Source organism: Cydia amplana, chromosome 6 (genome assembly GCF_948474715.1).
Source record: "Cydia amplana chromosome 6, ilCydAmpl1.1, whole genome shotgun sequence".
Taxonomy (NCBI): Eukaryota; Metazoa; Arthropoda; class Insecta; order Lepidoptera; family Tortricidae; genus Cydia; species Cydia amplana.
Genome location: NC_086074.1, coordinates 18640041 through 18658515, shown reverse-complemented (window position 1 = coordinate 18658515; position 18475 = coordinate 18640041). Strand labels below are relative to the sequence as shown.

The following is an 18475-nucleotide window of genomic DNA, read 5'->3' as shown; positions in this document are numbered from 1 at the left end:
AAGACATATTTCAAACTAAAAGTCATTACAAGGTAAGTAAGTACATAACGTAATGGACCCTATAATGGACGTGGAACCGGTAATGGGACATAAAACCACAAATCCTCTAAAATAAGTATGTAAAAGTAGTTTATAAACACTGGCAATATTTTACCATAAATAAGAGTCATAGAGCTGTTTAAGTTTTACTTTTTATTAATTTCGGTTAATTTTTAAGAAATTGGCGCCAACCCAAAAGTTGTCGTGTCACTGGAAAAAATAACCAGTAAGAATTCTTAACAACTTCGCTAAGAGAGGTGAGTTCATATATTAAATTGTAATTAATTATTACTTGGTGTAAACTAGAATGTGTTTTGTTAATTGCATTTGCCATGAGATAAGGTATACAACACATTATGTTGTGACTCTAGAGATGTATAAAAAATAGAGGTATTTTGCCCAATCCCATTACAGGAGCTGTAAAACTGCATACCTCCTATGATGGGATAATTTACATAATGATGCTTGCCATGGCGTAATTTCATGTTTAAACAATACAGAAGTATAATGTAGTTACTCGTACGAACTATGTCAGGAGGTCTTCTCGGACTTCGGATAAATTAATATCGTTTTTACAAAATTTTATTTAACTTGCCCTGTTAGTTTGTATACAGGGTGGATTTTCTTTTTGGGTCAGTGAGGGCAGCTACCAGATCCCGTGCTGCGACGAGAAAACGGTCTTAGAAAACCTTCCCTCGATTTCAAATTAATGAAGATTGGCTTTTACAGATTTTGGAAAAAACATACAGGGTGCGAGAAAAAGGTAATTTTTGACAATCTTTTTTTTGATGCCAATCGATCCCATTCCTATTGAGGATCAAAAGCTTGTATGGAACTAAAAAAAAATTCCGGCTAGAAAAGCCACAAATCAATAGGTCAACTTACGATAATGTACTAAAAAGCCACAAATTAATAAAAACTTTTTCCATAGGTACATTTACTATGGAGAAAATGTGAAATTTAATTTTGACCCCAAAAAAAAATATTGATAGGGTAACAGCACCAGTGGCCAGCCAGGTACCAGTAGTCAGCCTTTTGAGTCGTTTATTGGTCATAAATATCTGGTATATTCGTTTAAACAAATCACGAGTACTCAAATAGGAGCTTAGATTCCTTATTGGTTAATACGCCACACGACAGGTGCGGTGAGGGAACGGGGGGAAGAAATATACTCGTTCATACAGGTGCTGTTTGTCGACGAGTGCAATAGTGTCATGTCCGCCATATTTTTTACTGCACGTGGTGTTCTCTTAACATGCAAGAAAAACTATGTTTTAATGTTAAAAGTTATTGTTTTTGTTAATGATTGGTTTATTTATTAGTTTATCTATTAAATTGCATTATATTTGAATGAAAATATCAATATTTCACTTATAAATTGAGGGGGCTGGCCACTGGATAACACTTATTTCCAAAGAATCCAGTGCCCAGCCCCCCACGGCTCACCTTTGGGTTATTCGTTTATTTTATTATTTTCGAGCCAATGCGACCGTTGGGACCGTTAAATTTACATTTTCAAATTTAGTTAGGCATGCCCTAGTCAATTTAAAGTAAAACCCAGTAGTCAGCCGCATTTGAAATAACGTTTTAATGCGGCTGACCACTGGGTTTCGCTGATCCAGTACTCAGCCATTGACCTTGCTTGGTACGTCGCCGCCAAAAATATGTCCACATTTTTAAACCCTATCTCATTGAAATAAGGTTCAAAAGTGTATACATCTTTTTGACGTTAACTATACATAACTATCATTTTGCTTTTTCCTGGTCGGTATAATATGACTTTGTTTATTAATGATAAAATTATAATTAGATCTGAATAGACTCGTTTAATTATTTTTTACCAAATACCTACTAGGAACATAATTATATATTAGGATTTACCTCGTTAATTTTTGACGGATTAATTATTAGAAAATAAATAATGCGATTCTTAGTTTGCAAGAATAGTGTTAGTTAAGTACCTATGGCCAACAAATTTCATGTCATAAGAATTGTATGTATATGTACCTATAAGATTTTTTTTTAATTAAATAAGTAAACAAGTAAGTAATACATATAAGCAAAAAAATAATAAACTAAAATTAAAAACAACAACTAACTACAATAACAATAACTAAAATTATAAATAAAAAAAAGATATTATAACATCGTTGATTTTGATATAAGTATGAAAAAAATTATAAACTTTAAAATCTACAACTAACTACAATAACAAAAATTATAAAGAAAAAATAAATATTATAATATCGTTGATTTTGATATAAATATTAGTGATTTTGATCTAATTATTATGAATAGTTTATATAGGCCGAGTACTGGGTACACAGAGGCTGCTTACTGGATTTTGGAGGCTGGTTACTGGAGAAAAGTGCCACTTTTTGTTTAAACTTAATTAGAGATATTATAAAGAGGATTGATATATTTTTTAATATTTGTTTTAAAACTATGATAGAGACAAACCAAAGAAAGTCTGCAGCGCAATAATTTGACATCGAATTAAAAAACTACATATGGCAATGTTTTTTAAGCAGTCAGTAAACGTCATGCACTATGGTATGTGTTTGTCAAAATCGTTTAAATATTCATTGTGTTTTGTGATGAACGGAATAAACATGGTGAAACCTTACAAAACCGGCGTGCGGGAGTTACTTTTCCGCATGACGAATAATTTTACACTTGTAAAAAGTCAGCACGAGGCGATTCAAGCTGAAAAACGACAATGTTTACAAAATTTGGAGTTGATGACGGGTAAGTGGAATGAAACATCTTAATACTTCACCATATGTACCTACTTAGATAATATAATATTGGTTTAGACTAAGGATTCACAGCAAATTAAACACACCTAATAGGTATAGGCATACTTATGAACTTCCTCTAACATTTCGAGAAACTCATTGGTACTAGCCGGGTTTTGAGCTCGAACCCACAACCTCCATGCTTATGCTCACGGCATGGGTACCTACTAGTTAAAGCTAAAATTAATTTTTAATATATGTTTATTGTTTTAATGGTTTATTTCGTTTTTCCGAAAACTTTAGTTCGCAAATTGCGGGCAATTTCTCTGTCAATCTAATTACGCCTTAATGGGAGTAAAAGAGAAAGATGCTCGCATATTGAGAACTTCGGTGTTTGCGGTAGGCCCTCTGTACCTATTAGATATGAGCGCCGCGCCGGCGCGCCGCCGCCGCCGACAAAATTTTCGCGCCGCCGCCGCCGACGCTGCGCTATCGGCGTGGCATCGGCGTGACCTTGGTAGTTACTACTACTTTCAGAATTAGATAATATATTTTTAATCGAGTTTAGATCATTAACGGCGCCACTTCGAATAGCTTATAGGCATTCAAAAGGTATTTTAGGCCCATATAATTAAAAAATATCGAAGGCAAATGCAAACTTATCTGTCTAGTAACCGCGCTACTAGTCTTGGGGAAACTAAATTATTTAATATCAATTTTAACATCAATACGAGGGGCGTTCAATATATAATGAGAATGAGATGCAAACTCTTTAAATATTAGGAAAGTAAATACTGGCCGACAAAGCTAATCTACCTAGCTGATTGCCATGAAAAAAAAAACTAACTGTTCTTTGTTTAAAAAAAAAATACGGCGATTTCTTTGCGATGCTATTGAGTACGTTAGCGAAAATGGAGAAAATTGAACTGCGCGCCGTTATCAAATACTTGTGTTTGAAATTTTTTTCTATGGACCAAGTCAATTTAGATTTACGGGACACTTTAAGGTCTAATGCTCCTCCGTATTCGACAGTCGCACGTTGGTGCGCCGAATTTAGACGTGGAAGAACATCGACCATGGATCATCCCCGCTCCGGACGCCCTACTACAGCAGTAACTGAAGAAATTGTGAAAAAAGTTGAAAACTTAGTTTTGGCGGATCGTCGTGTCACGGTTCGTTTTATTGCTGAAAATGTAAAGATTTCAACGGGGAGCGTGCATAATATTTTACATGAACCCTTGGGTATGAAAAAGGTATCAGCGCGTTGGGTACCCAGAATGCTTACTGACACGCAAAAACAAACTAGAGTCGAGATTTGTCAAGAAGCTTTGGACCTGATACAGCAAGACCGGGAACTTTTTTCGGCGCGATTTATAACAATGGACGAAACATGGCTCCATCATTACGACCCTGAAACGAAACTGCAGTCTATGACATGGAAAAGGCCATAATCTCCAACTCCGAAGAAATTCAAGGTGGGCCCATCTGCCGGTAAGGTCATGGGCTCTGTTTTTTGGGATGGTAAAGGGGTCGTAATGATTGAGTATCTCGAGCATGGAGCCACTATTACGGGCTCTTTATATGCCAAACAAATAGCAACATTGCGCAATTAGATCCGTGAAAAACGGCGAGGTAAACTCTCGAAAATTGTGTTGTTCCATCAGGATAATGCACGGGCACACAAGTCCGCCGTTGCAATGGCTGCAATACGTGATGCTGGGTTCGATATCCTTAAGCATCCTCCGTATTCACCAGACCTCTCCCCTAGTGATTTCTACCTATTTCCGAGATTGAAGGAATACCTAAGAGGCAAGAAATTTGAAGACGACGACGCGGTAGTCGCTGCAATACAAGATTTTTCAAGTACTCAAGATGAAACCTTTTTTAGAAATGGAATTTTAAGTTTAGAAAAAAGATATACTAAGTGTATTATGCTAAAAGGTGACTATGTCGAAAAATAAAATAACATTTAATAAAAGTTGTATATAACATACTCATTCTCACTTTTTATTGAACGCCCCTCGTATGCTTGTAATAAACATACTGATTTCCTTCCATTTTTATTGTGGAACGTTCCACATTACAATTTATAGATTGTATATATACACTAGACATGTCAATCACAATGAAAAAATTTACTGTGGTCAACTCTGGCTAACGTGAGACTCGAACCCACATCTCTGGATTACCGATCCAATGCATAACTAATTTTGCCAGCTAACCATCCGTCATTTACCGCGAATTTAACCATTGCAAGCATGGTTAAACGTCTTTAAAAGGTACAGTACGGCTCTTCTGAGGTGAACTTTTCGCTTCAAACCGTAATCTTTCAAACAAAGGCCATTGTCTCTATTATCGCAAAAGCGCTTGCTCCCGACTTGGCACGTGCCAGTACAACATTCATATTGAAAAACAACCGGTATCGTCATAGTATTAAGGTTCAAATTTAATGTCACTGATATTCTATATATTACGTTTTGGTAGTGTAGGACGATAGACCGCCCCGAAGCGATACGGCACTCATATTATTTTGATACTTAGTGTGGTGTTAAAAATGAAACACGGTTATTTATGATAAAGCGTTGTATATTTGTTATATAACAAAATCTAAGGTAACAATGTAAATTTAAGATTAATAAGTTTAACATAGGTATAATCAAAATTTTTCCGTGTAGGTATATAAACAGTTATACTACTACTACTAGATAAAATCGTGTCATAAAACATCAGATATAATCAATTTCTTTCTTATATTATAACCGACCTTTTTTCTGACCGTTGACACGTGACGTTTTGTTAGAAAAGCTGTACGTTTCAAAGCTCCACGTTTGCCTTATCAGTGTTTTTATTGTTACTATGCGTCGGCATCACATCAGAGGTGCTAATTTCACAGTATCGTTATTTTAAAGATAAGAAAAAATAACAATGCTTGCAGCTGCACCTTTGTAAATTATTACATTTACCACCGCAAGCTTATAATTTAAATAAAACAATATAATAAATAACCGCGTTTCATTTTTAACACCACACTAAGTATCAAAATAATATGAGCGCCGTATCGCTTCGGGGCGGTTTATCGTCCTACACTACCAAAACGTAATATCTAGAATATCAGTGACATTAAATTTGAACCTTAATACTATGACGATACCGGTTGTTTTTCAATATGAATGTTGTACTGGCACGTGCCAAGTCGGGAGCAAGCACTTTTGCGATAATAGAGACAATGGCCTTTGTTTGAAAGATTACGGTTTGAAGCGAAAAGTTCACCTCAGAAGAGCCGTACTATATAAGGTTAATTTTGAGATATTAAGCGTTTCCACGTCCACATGTCCGGCCGTTGGCTTCGCACGGAAGGGCGTCGGAACGGGTCTCAATTAAACTTGGCCACTGTTGAAATTTCAAGCTTTGCTCTCTCGCAGCTCAATCTTTGGCCTTGCATCGCTCGCATGGAATTAAGCCGCTATCTGAACCTGCAAGTTATTGGCCCTGTTTGGAGCTCAACTTTCGGCCTGTTTTAAAACGCTTGAGCATTGGTCCTTATCCGATCTTAGCTCAATTTCAGCTCAGCCTTTGGCGTCGCACTAATGCGCCCGCAGGAAAGCTCCAGATCTTTAACACTATGGCTTCAGTCTTTATCGGCCTGCACCCTCGCTCTGCTCTCTTGCAGCTCGGCCTCGCACAGAAGCGCGCAAGCAATCGGCGCTCCATGCGTTCAGCCGTCAGCCAAGCTTACACTTGGCGTTCGATTCTTAGCTGTACCTATGCTTACCTGCAGCTCCTCCTCTGGCCTCGCATTGGGAGGCGTCAAAATCAAGTCCTCGGCGTTGGGCCTCACTTTTTGACATAAATCGGTTTTGGTGGGTCGATATTGGCTAATGACGGAGCTCGTTTTTTTTTGGACTGTCGACAAGACGTTTCCCTGATACAGTCAATCCGCAATTTTTAACTTAGCACAAGAAATAAGGGCCTCGCTTAGATCTTCCGGCCAAAGCCTCGCCATAATTAAGACCGCCTCTGATGCCGCGCGATACCGCTTATCCACACTTTATAGTATATCAATTTTTTTCGTACCATTATTCAATAAATTATCCTTGAAAATAAAAAATGCATTTATTTCATAACTTTCTTACAGCAAAAACATGTTTTTTCGGTAAAATTTTCGTTTGAATTCTTTTTTCATTAATCGAAGGTGTTTCAAGGCCACGCCGCCGATTCGCCGCCGCCGCCGACCATTTTTGACCGGCGCGCCGCCGCCGGCTATATGCCTATCGGCGCTCATATCTAGTACCTATTTCCCGCTGTCGCGGATATTACAAAAGCTTATTAATTTTGATGAAGCCAAATGTCACATTCTCCCAATATTATTTATCAATATTAGTATACAATTATACATATGTCTACATATTAATAGTGACATCTATTGTTGGAATGAAATTTATTTTACCATAAAAATTAAGCTGTGCATACAGCTTAATTTTTTCATAGACGGTAAATATGGTAGAAATTTCACAAGTATCAAGACTATTTAATCCATTTTCTGTGGTGTTGTCGCATACTGATTTTTAAAAACTACTTTTAATCTAGCGCTGCAGACTTTCTTTGGTTTGTCTCTAAACAATTGATCTAACCATGTCATTTGTTTAATTATCCGACTAATCCTGTAGAAATGCCGAACGTTCAAACTTAAAAAAGTCGTTATAAGGCTGACTACTGGTGCCTTTACACTGGATAGGAATGGAATCGATTGGCATACAAAAATAGCATGTGAAAAATATAAGTTTTCATTTTCATACAAATTGTATGGGAAAAGTTTTCCTCGATTTGTGGCTTTTCTAGCCGGAATTTTTTTTTTAGTTCCATACAAGCTTTTGATCCTCAATAGGAATGGGATCGATTGGCATCAAAAAAAAAGTTTGTCAAAAATTACCTTTTCCTCGCACCCTGTATGTTTTTTCCAAAATCTGTAAAAGCCAATCTTCATTAATTTGAAATCGAGGGAAGGTCTTCTAAGACCGTTTTCTCGTAGCAGCACGGAATCTGGTAGCTGCCCTCACTGACCCAAAAAGAAAATCCACCCTGTATGTATTAGTTAGTGTGGTTCAAATTTTGGAAATGGCATTTGAGTTGAAATTTTGGATACGTATGCAAATCGGATGACAATGCAATCGGGTGACAAAAATGACTAATAACTAGTTTTTTGCCAAAAACTTATTCCCTATTCCAATATCTTATACTGATAGGGTATGCCCATTATAGGGGGCCCATTACTGGATCCACGTCCATTACCGAGGTTCCATTACTGGAGCTTTGGTGTCCATGACTGGAGAAAAAAAACATACTTTTAATTTATTAATTATGTGGAAACTAACTGCAGTATCTTTGATACAACACGCCTGAAACATGAAAGAAGGATAGGATATTCATCTTTTAACAAGCTAAGCGGTAGAACTTTTACATGTATCAGGGAAATATCACAAATACTCCAAATTTCCTCTTAAATGTCCCATGACTGGTGCCGTTACTATAGCAGTGTACATAGTTATTAGAAATGAGGTTTAATTTTAGGGACCGGAATAAGGACTTTCTTCAGATTGGTTTCAAATGATTTTGAGTTCTATTTTGATTTTATTCTAGCTGCAATTCGCAAACTGTTCATGAACTTATTGCAGCTGTAAAATTAAAGGATAGGTATACGAGTTTGCGACATTTTGACATAAATTTGATCGGATAATTCGATATGTTCGGGAGATCCATTAGGTACCTATTACTAACTACTAATGATACCTTACTAAATTGGACTGGACTAGATGGGTAACATGTTCCCCATCTAAGGAGTTGCAATTACAAAGTGTTTGCCACAAGCCACAAAGTTACTAAAAATAATCTGAAAGACCTTTGCCGATAAACACATGCTTAGAAAATAAATAAAACATCTGCATAGGGCCATCGCCTTAAGGGCAACAACCAAATCGGTTCCTAGCCACTATCTGCAGTCAAAGGTCACTGGAGTGCATCACTTGTGGTATCAGTGCTTTGTGTCCCGTCGTCATGGGCAGACGTCTGCTGTTATGTCTGCTCCTGGTTTCTGTGAAGTGTCGGACCATCTATGTTGAGGATGCCAGGCCTACGGAGGAAGAGGTCAGTGATATGTTACTTATCAGTTGGGTAACCGTATTTACTTTAAATAGCGCCAATTATAAGTAGGGACATCGTACTTGAAGAAAAATGTGTGTACATATAGTAAGTACCTATTGATAATTTATCAATTACATTGATGAGTATTACTCTGGTATTACTTGACTCATATCCTTTTGCAGTTGCGTATATGAGTAGGCTCAGTCAAAGCTTTTCATTATCATTTAGGTATTAGGTAATATGAATTCTAACAAAGCAGAGAGTATTTTAAGAACCAATGGTTAATTGAAGTAAATCACACGTTTAATGACACTAATATTGATTTGATTCCCGAAGTAAGTATAAATAAAACTATACACTAGCAAACTAGCTGTAAAATCTTATTTTCTCGACACCTTCCCGGGAATGGTCACAAACTTTTGGTTAAGCTTCAGAGTCCAAAGTTGATGAATCCGGTCCTAGCTAAGGTTAACCGCTCGTTTTCTGTGTTGTCTACTTAATGTGTTTTGCTTCTTCTTAAACTAACGTATTGTTCATTGCAGGTGTCGTTCATGAAACGATACGGTTACCTGCCAGAAGTAGCCGAAGGGACATCGTCTTTGGATTTCTCCTACACACCGCTGTCCATCACGGAGGCGGTACGGCGGATGCAAGCGTTCGCTGGCCTCTCGCCCAGCGGAGTCATCGACCATGATACGAAACAAGTAAGTGCCTAAATATAAAATAGGGATCTGCCACTTTGTGTCTCGGAATTAATAACTTGGCATTGACGCCAATCGGTAAGTAGATACCTAAGACATGGGCTCAAGTGCTGTACAACTCCTCCTCATCTTATATGTTCAATTAGGTCCAGCTTGAGTCCAGCCTAGGAATTATTGCACATCTAAGTAGGCTACGCTACAAACGCTACCGCCCCTATTGAGTTTTTTTTTTTTTTTTTTTTTTTTTTTTTTTTTTGTTATTATTAATACATGAATACTTATAATCTAATACAGTTCCCTGCAAAACTGTTTGCATAGTTTGACTGCAGGCGCGAGTCTCTGTTGTAAGTACTTACATAATCAACGTAATTAACATATTAAAAATTAAAACTAACATCGTAGCTATAACTAACTTCACTTGAGTGACATTTGCAGGCACAGGCATACAATTGTCACCCAAGTGTTTTCAGTAAGTGCAGCATTAGTGCTTTTTTAAATTTAATTTTATTGGGCTCGAGCCTGATATTTTCAGGCAGACTATTTAAAGAATACGGCAACCTTTTTCTTAATGTTCTGACTTTGTTTTGACCCATTGTGCCAATTTTCTTAGGATGTCGTCTTCCATCACTATATTTATTAAAAAATCCTACCGAACGACCATGCAAGAATGCTGGTTTAACAGCCTCATAAGCCACAAGCCTGTAATACCCCAGGCAGTGGAGTCAGTGACGAGCTTTAAACTATCAGATTCTAATCCCAAATTGATTAAACTGTTTAGCTGTTCAAGAAAAAGCGGTGTGGTGTCAAAGACATCATTACCACATCGTCCAGGTCAAGACGATACGTCACACGCGAAGCATGGACCAAAAAACACGTCACGTACAGGTATCAAAAATATACTGTTATTATGCTATATTACTACGAACTTTAAATTGCTTTTGATTGCTTATTGGGGACACAGGGAAAAACTGTTGAGCAGTTTATATTCTTGGGCACAAGGATAATGCAAAATTAAAGCAAATATTGCAATCTGAATTTATTTGTTGTCAAGGGTGCTCAACGGCTCCAGAACGTTAGAGAAGCATCGCGTGGAACGGCAGATGGCAGCCGCGCTGGCGGTCTGGGCGCCGCACGCAGGGCTCAACATCACCCGCCTAGACACGGGGAAGGCCGACATTGAGGTCTCTTTCGTCACCTTGGACCACGGGGATGGGTGAGTCCAGTGTCTTGTGAAACAGAGCTGAAGATAGTTAAGACATTTCATTAAAAAAATACCTACCAATGTTACAGGTCTCCATTCGACGGCCCAGGGCAGGTGGTTGCGCACGCCTTCTGCCCTCCGCTCGGTGATTTGCATTTCGACGATGATGAGGTACTATATTTATAAGTAACCCAATTTTGTTCTTTTAAAGTAAAATTTTCATTCCGATGAAAAGTGTGATAACAATTTGAGGGATCTCTAAGGTACCTACACTTTGCAGCTGTGCAGAATACTTTGCTAATGCAAAGGTTTCCATCTCTGTAGATCTGGAGCGAGTACCCCGCCGACGACGAGGAAGACGAGGAGTCGACGGACTTGTTCGCCGCGGCCGTCCACGAGATCGGGCACGCGCTCGGCCTTGCGCACTCGGACGTGCGGGCTTCCGTCATGTACCCGTACTACCGGGCGCGGGTGCAGAGCCTGTACGAGGACGATATCTTGGGCATGCGGGCGCTGTACAGTTAGTATACTTAAGTATAACCATGTATAACTTAGGAGTTCATGCGCTTTCGAGTGTTTTCCAACCCGAAGATTCCCGTATAGGTATCATCTGAACATAGAAGGTAGCATCCTATAGAAGTGGTCTACGCGTGCCTCCGTGAGGGACAAAACATACGCAATGCGACGCTATGATTGTTCGAATTTATTTGTTATGGTGGGCAACAAATAAATTCGACCAATCACCATACATTTACGGTGGGGAATAAAAAAAATGTGAGACTATGACAAGGACAAACAATAATAGCGCTTTCGCTGCTACTCCTACTGAAAGATACATAAGTCATAAGTCTATCCCGTTCTGTCAGTTATCCCCACCACTCATGCCCAATCCCGTTTAATACTAGATTCATGCATCTGAACGACATAGCCTAGTATTCACTTCTTCTTATTTAGTATGGGTAGCTTGGATAATATTGTGTCCGCGATTCAGTCGTGAATGTTCAATATACCAATAGCCTGAGTTTGTAAGTATTGTGATCACATCTAAGTTATTGCAACTAATTTCTTCTCAACGCGCATTATTAGGATCTGTATTATATGTATATTATAATATATTGCATCCAATTTCTCATAAATTATAGTGAAAGGTCAGCAAGCCGCGACCTCCGCCCTCACCGTACAAACAGAGAACCCGATGGCGCCGCGGTTCTCCCTAGACCCTGGCGTGACTGATGAGGAGGACGTACCCGACCTGTGCTACACCAACTTCGACACCATTCAGGTGTTGCAGGGGAAAATCTACGTATTCGAAGAGGAGGTAAGACGATCCTGACCTAACCTCGCCTGGAGACGGGGAAGGCTGACGATGTGAAGTGAAGTGAGCGAAACAGCGCTACGCACGTACCTATATAGCGAAGTCCCTCTTAAGCGAAGTCCCAGAAACTTGCACAACGGAGCCGCGTGCAGTTCCGCATCCAATGCGAAGACCGCCGTAAGTAAGTAGCGGTGGGCGGGGTTTTGCCCACTACTGATATAGCCTTTGACTGGAGGACGCAACCAGTGAGAGTTCCAAAAAAGGTTGATCGATGACATGGTCAAGATTGCAGGGAACCGTGAGGATTATAGATAGGAGCAGTACATGACCGCTCGTTGTGTCATATTTTCAGGAGTGGACATATTTTTGATGATTATGGTTGGCATGGCGATAAAGATCGACAGAGTCCAGATTTTCTAAGTACCTATACTTAAAATATGGTAATTAGTCCACAGTTAAAAAACGTTGTTCACAGTGGATGTGGGTGCTCAGCGAGCGCAAGGAGATTGATCCTGGGTACCCGAAGCGCTTCCACGACGTGTTCATTGGCTTGCCAGAACACGTCGACGTAGTTAGGACGATTTACGAGAAACGGAATGGAAATATCGTCATATTCAAAGGTTCGTCAAATTCCTACCTTTTCCAAGAGTCCAAACCATTTAATAATATTATTTGTTTTGAAAGAAACATTTAGCCTTTTTCAACATAAACTGGCAACATTACTCGGTAAGTGTGGAACATGAAGTTATATTTTTTAAACTGGAGCGAGTTGTCACTTTTTTTGCCATACTAATTTGAACCTTATCACCGAGACAGAAAGTTGTTCGTACCAGACTAGAGAAAACGGTCCACTTGAGATAGAAAAACCGGAGCCCTGTGTCTCACTCGCACATGTTGCCAATGTTAAAAAGATACCACTGTGGTAGAAATTATATCATTAAACTACTGAATTTAATTACCTTCTTATACAATTTTAGTGCTATATTCAGATTACAGTTCTGATATATTTTAAGTAATTTGTAAATAATTATGATGCCAATATTATTAACTGATTAAACCAAGCGCATACACAGCAAAAAAAACCTAAATTTTAGTATGGTAGGATTTGTAGTAACTTTAAATATTAATTGGTATCCCCAATTTGATGACATTTCTTCAAAACACGTGAATGCGAAATTTCTTAAAAATTGTGAAGAAATGTTGTGTTAAAGGTTGTATAGACGTTAATACAAAATGCTAAGATAAATTGATTGCCTGAATTCAAGTTACTTAAAGATTCTAAGACCTTATTAAATGAAACATGAGTTTACTATCAACTTGACATGTATACTTGTTTCTTAAAGAACTCTGTTCTGCTTCGCTTATATTATTAGGAGAGAGGTCGGTTGTTCTATGGATAATGCAGTTCATACCTTATTATGGTGATGTGATTGCAGTGTTTCTCTCTGTTCATGAGCTCAATGTGTAGCTGCCAGCTCTAACTTGATCATATGCCACCACCTGTGTAAAAAATAGATTTATGGCCATCGGTCACTAAATTATCCCTAACTTGTATCATATTATATAGGGATAGACAACAAGACATTTATATTCATAGTAAGATTCCACATTGTCCCACAGGACTCAAATATACATATATAAGTATGCATGTCTGTCTGTCATTATAGTCACAATTCTCTATGTCTTAGAAAGTAAACCTTTTGCACCAGATAAGGGGTGCGGTGACCTGATCGCAACCAGTCACATCTATATCTCAGTAAATAAGCCTTGCACCAGATAAGGGGTGCGGTGACCTGATCGCAACCAGTCACATCTATATCTTGATCTGCTGGCACACCAGATGAGGGGTGTTCAGGGCTCAGTCTAAAACTAGCCGCTAACCATAGTCAGATCCACAGTCATAAAGTATATGTAACCTGATCGCAACCAGATACATCTATATATTGATCAGTTGGCACACCAGATGAGGGGTGTTTAGGGCTCAGTCCAAAACTAGCCGCAAACCATAACCTGATCCACAGTCTTAAAGTACATGTAACCTGATCGCAACCAGATACATCTATATATTGATCAGTTGGCACACCAGATGAGGGGTGTTTAGGGCTCAGTCCAAAACTAGCCGCAAACCATAACCTGATCCACAGTTTTAAAGTACATGTAACCTGATCGCAACCAGATACATCTATATATTGATCAGTTGGCACACCAGATGAGGGGTGTTTAGGGCTCAGTCCAAAACTAGCCGCAAACCATAACCTGATCCACAGTCTTAAAGTACATGTAACCTGATCGCAACCAGCTACATTGGCATTAAGTTAGGAGTGTGCTTGTTATGTCCATTATCCCTCATGAAGGGTACGTGCTCTAGTCGCAACTAAGCACCTCAAGCCTATGTGTAAGTATACCATCATTACCATTCGCAAATGGATTATTGGACGCTGGGCGTACCACGATTTATATAAGAAGGCAAGGCTCAAGTCGGCAGACGCATCTCCGACTTGACCTGACACATTCAAGCACACCTCCGCCCATAATTATATTATGCAAAATCTCGACATATACTGAACACTGATAAATTAATAAATATATGGAAACATGGGCATGGGACTACACGTCCTCTTTTAAATACATATACTTAGCTTTGAAACGACGATGCTCTGGCTGTGCGAAGTTGGCATCCAGCATTCGTTAGAACCACTTTATTATCAAACACTTTCTATAGCAAATAAGTTCACAAACAAAATTGAAACTTCATGCGAGCGAAAAATGGAAGTGTGCTTTGCTTACCATAGACAAGTAAAGTTTTGTTAGATGTGTTGCTACATGTAATATATGCATCGCGGAAGTCCGCGACACACCCGCCGGGGCGAGCTATTGCGAAGTAGTTAGGGTATTCATTAAATGGCGAGTCCATTCTCGTATTCGCTTCATAGCTTGGATCGCCGTAGTCCTCTTTTGCCTTTCATCTTCAGATTGATTTGACTCATCATTCTTGTTAACAAGATCATTTCTTGTTTCCACATTGCCTTGTCTCACATCCATATCTAATTCTGCTGTATCAACTTGCTGTATTTCATTAGTAACGTCAGTGCTCTCCTTTGGCATGCTATGTGCTGTGTCCGTGTCCATATTATCAGTCTCATCCGGTTGAATATTAGAATAATCCTCTCTTTGTATCACTGGGAAGTCCTCAGCTTCCATTCTTGTTGCTTTTGGTGTAGATTCAGCTTCAGATCGATGACCAGGCGAATCGCTTCGTGATGGGATCTCCTTTATTTCTAAAGGGTACAAGTGCGAGATAGACCTCGTAAATATACTGTCATCAACCTTTACCTTAGCGACTCTACATAATCCATCAGTACCTTTAATCAATTCGGAGATCCTTCCTACCTTCCAATTTTCTCTGTTCTTTGTATCACCCTTTATTTGTACAATGTCACCAACCCGTGGTTCATCGTGAGATCTGACTCTTGGTTGTTTAGTTGAATGTTTGTAACGTTCCCTTACTCAACAAGTACTGATTCATGAACATGTCTCTGTACTCTTTCATGATGGTCTCACCCCGTCTCCATCCTTCTATGAGTTGTCGTTTAGTTGCAGTGGCTGTAACTGGTGCCTTACTCACTAACATCTGGAGTTCTAGACATCTTCCTGGTGTTAAGAAATCGGCTGGTTTCAATACATGTTCCAAACCAGTACCCACATAAGTCAAGGGCCTTGTGTTCACGACACTTTCCACTTCTTTGATGATGGTTAGTAATTGGTTATCGTCAAGCAGATGTGTCTGTAAAGTTCGTTTTAGACAGTGTTTGACTACTGCTACTAGTCTTTCGTATACACCGCCATGCCACGCACTGTTGGCATTTGCGAATAAACTTTTGTACCTGAGCTCTTCCTTGTGGAATCCAAAAACGTTGTCTGACTATATTCAGGGTGTGAGGTACTCCAACATGGTAGTTGCTTTCTATCGACATCTTTGAACAATCCTAGATTGCGAGTAAGATCTGTATTGTATTGTATTGTATTTATTTATTTGCGTTAAGTACATGTACATGCAAATACAGTTTTATAGGTACAAGGTAGGTATATACAATTATTTACAATATTTACATTAATTATTATCCATTACAATTTCAATTATGTTTATAATTTAATTGGCACAAAATTGGAAAAACATTGAAAATACATTAAAATTAAAATCGATATAAAATAAATTTAAAACTACACATACACACATAGAGCTTACAAATTACAGTCCAAACTATATAATAATTACAACTACAATTACTTAATAATTAATTTAACAATAAAACCCCCACTCATAAAAAGAACCCCCATTACAGTCATAATATCTTAAATCTAGCTAAAAATATAAATGAAGGTATAAAATAATGTCGGATGTTGTATAAATGTCAAGTTATGATGTAAAAATAAATAAAAAAGTCTACGAAGTTACAAATACAGTTCCTAAAATAATTTTAATCAAGTGCGTTGGCAAAATATTCGTCAATTGTGTAGAATGGTCTATTTATGAAATAATCTCTTACCTTTATGTCAAATGTTCTTAGGTCACTACATTGTTTTATGTCGGTACTTAATTTATTAAAAATTTTAATTCCGATATTGTTAAGGCTGTTATTAAAATGGATAAAGTTAGATTTAATTTGAACAATTTTTGATTTGTTTCTGAGATTAAAATGATGGGTTTCTTCAGCCTTTCTATAATTATTTTGATTGACATACATATAAACGCATATTCGATATAAATACAATGCCGTAATTGTAAATATTTTGTGGTCTATAAACATATTGCGATGAGTGACTGGTATGTGTTTAGATCCCACAATAATTCGTAGTGCCTTTTTTTGCAAGAGTAGTATAGAGTTTATATTCGTTCCGTTACCCCATACTTCTATACAATATCTGATAATACTCTCGAAGTAGGAAAAGTATACAGTTTTAAGTATAGTTACATCGGCTACTTTCGAAAGTGATTTTAAGGAGTAACATGCACTAGCCAGCCTTTTGCATATGGAATCTATCTGGTTGTTCCATCTCAGATAAGGATCGAGTTCTACCCCTAAAAATTTAATACATTCGGCCTTCTGTATTGGTACATCACAGTCGAAGTCGGTACTTTTAGGGCTACGTCGAAATATAGTGTAATAACTTTTCTCATGATTGATTCTAAGGCCATTGACAGTAAACCAATTTTCGATTTCTTCCCAGCATTTTTTGATCATTACTTTGAACTCATGGGTAGTGGTCGCATTCAAAATGATACTGGTATCATCAGCGTATAGATAAGGTGTTCCATAGGTAAGAGATTGGGGTAAATCGTTTATGAAAATTAGAAATAATAATGGACCTAGTACAGAGCCCTGAGGGACCCCGTATTTTACTACAGCTTCTTCAGAACGAGCTACGCTATCAGAATCTACATACGATATTTCTACATATTGAGTGCGGTTAGTTAAATATGACTCAAAGAGATTCAGAGCAGAGCCACGAACTCCGTAATATTCTAGTTTGTCGAGAAGTATCCTGTGATCGACACAGTCGAATGCTTTTGTCAGATCACAGAATACTCCGCCACACTTATAACCTTTATTTAGATTAAACATTACTTCCGTTACTAAATTGATTACAGCATTTGAAGTATTTTTTCCTTTCCTAAAGCCATATTGCTGTGTAGTTAACATGTTGTGTTTTGTCAAGTGTTTTTCTAATCTCTCAGCTAAGCATTTCTCTAGTATTTTTGAGACGACACATAACAGGGATATTGGTCTATAATTATTTAGTTCAGAGCGACTTCCTTTTTTGTGTATGGTTATTACTTTAGCTTTTTTTAACAGGTCAGGAAAAATACCTTTTTCTATACAACTATTAAATATTATGGACAATGGGGAACACAATAAGTGAATATTATCTTTTAAGAATCTAGTATTTAAATTATCTGGTCCAGTAGAGTTACTATTTTTAAGATTTTTTACTGTTCGGATGATTTCCGACTCGGTTATCGGGCTCAAAAATATTGAACTACTGTTAGTTACTTTTAGCTTGTGCATAGCTTTTATATGTTCCTTATTTTTTGTTTTGCACGATGACATCCCTACATTTAAAAAGTAATTGTTAAACGCATTTGCTATTGCTTTTTTATCGCTAGTAAAGCCGTTATCTAGTCTTAGAGTTATTTTAGGTTGAGTCTTTACACATTTGCCTGTAGTTTCCTTAACTAGATTCCATACAGTTTTGGCCTTATTTTTTGCGTTACTGATTGTACGATACATGTTCATTTTCTTGGCATGGGTAAGGACGGTTTTGAATGTATTTTTATATTGTT

At 37.9% G+C, this 18475-nt stretch overlaps 1 protein-coding gene across 1 annotated transcript in view; it reads left to right on the top strand.

Annotated features, from left to right (window-relative positions):
• The first annotated feature begins 8795 nt into the window (after positions 1-8795).
• The window catches only part of LOC134649030 (matrix metalloproteinase-25-like), a 34708-nt gene continuing 25028 nt past the window's right edge, over positions 8796-18475 (top strand). Inside the window, exons 1-8 of the mRNA XM_063503731.1 lie at positions 8796-8918; positions 9458-9619; positions 10395-10501; positions 10668-10829; positions 10907-10988; positions 11142-11337; positions 11960-12135; positions 12608-12752. Coding sequence (XP_063359801.1) covers positions 8829-8918; positions 9458-9619; positions 10395-10501; positions 10668-10829; positions 10907-10988; positions 11142-11337; positions 11960-12135; positions 12608-12752 — 1120 coding nt within the window. The 5' untranslated portion in view covers positions 8796-8828. The remainder of the gene's footprint in view (positions 8919-9457; positions 9620-10394; positions 10502-10667; positions 10830-10906; positions 10989-11141; positions 11338-11959; positions 12136-12607; positions 12753-18475) is intronic.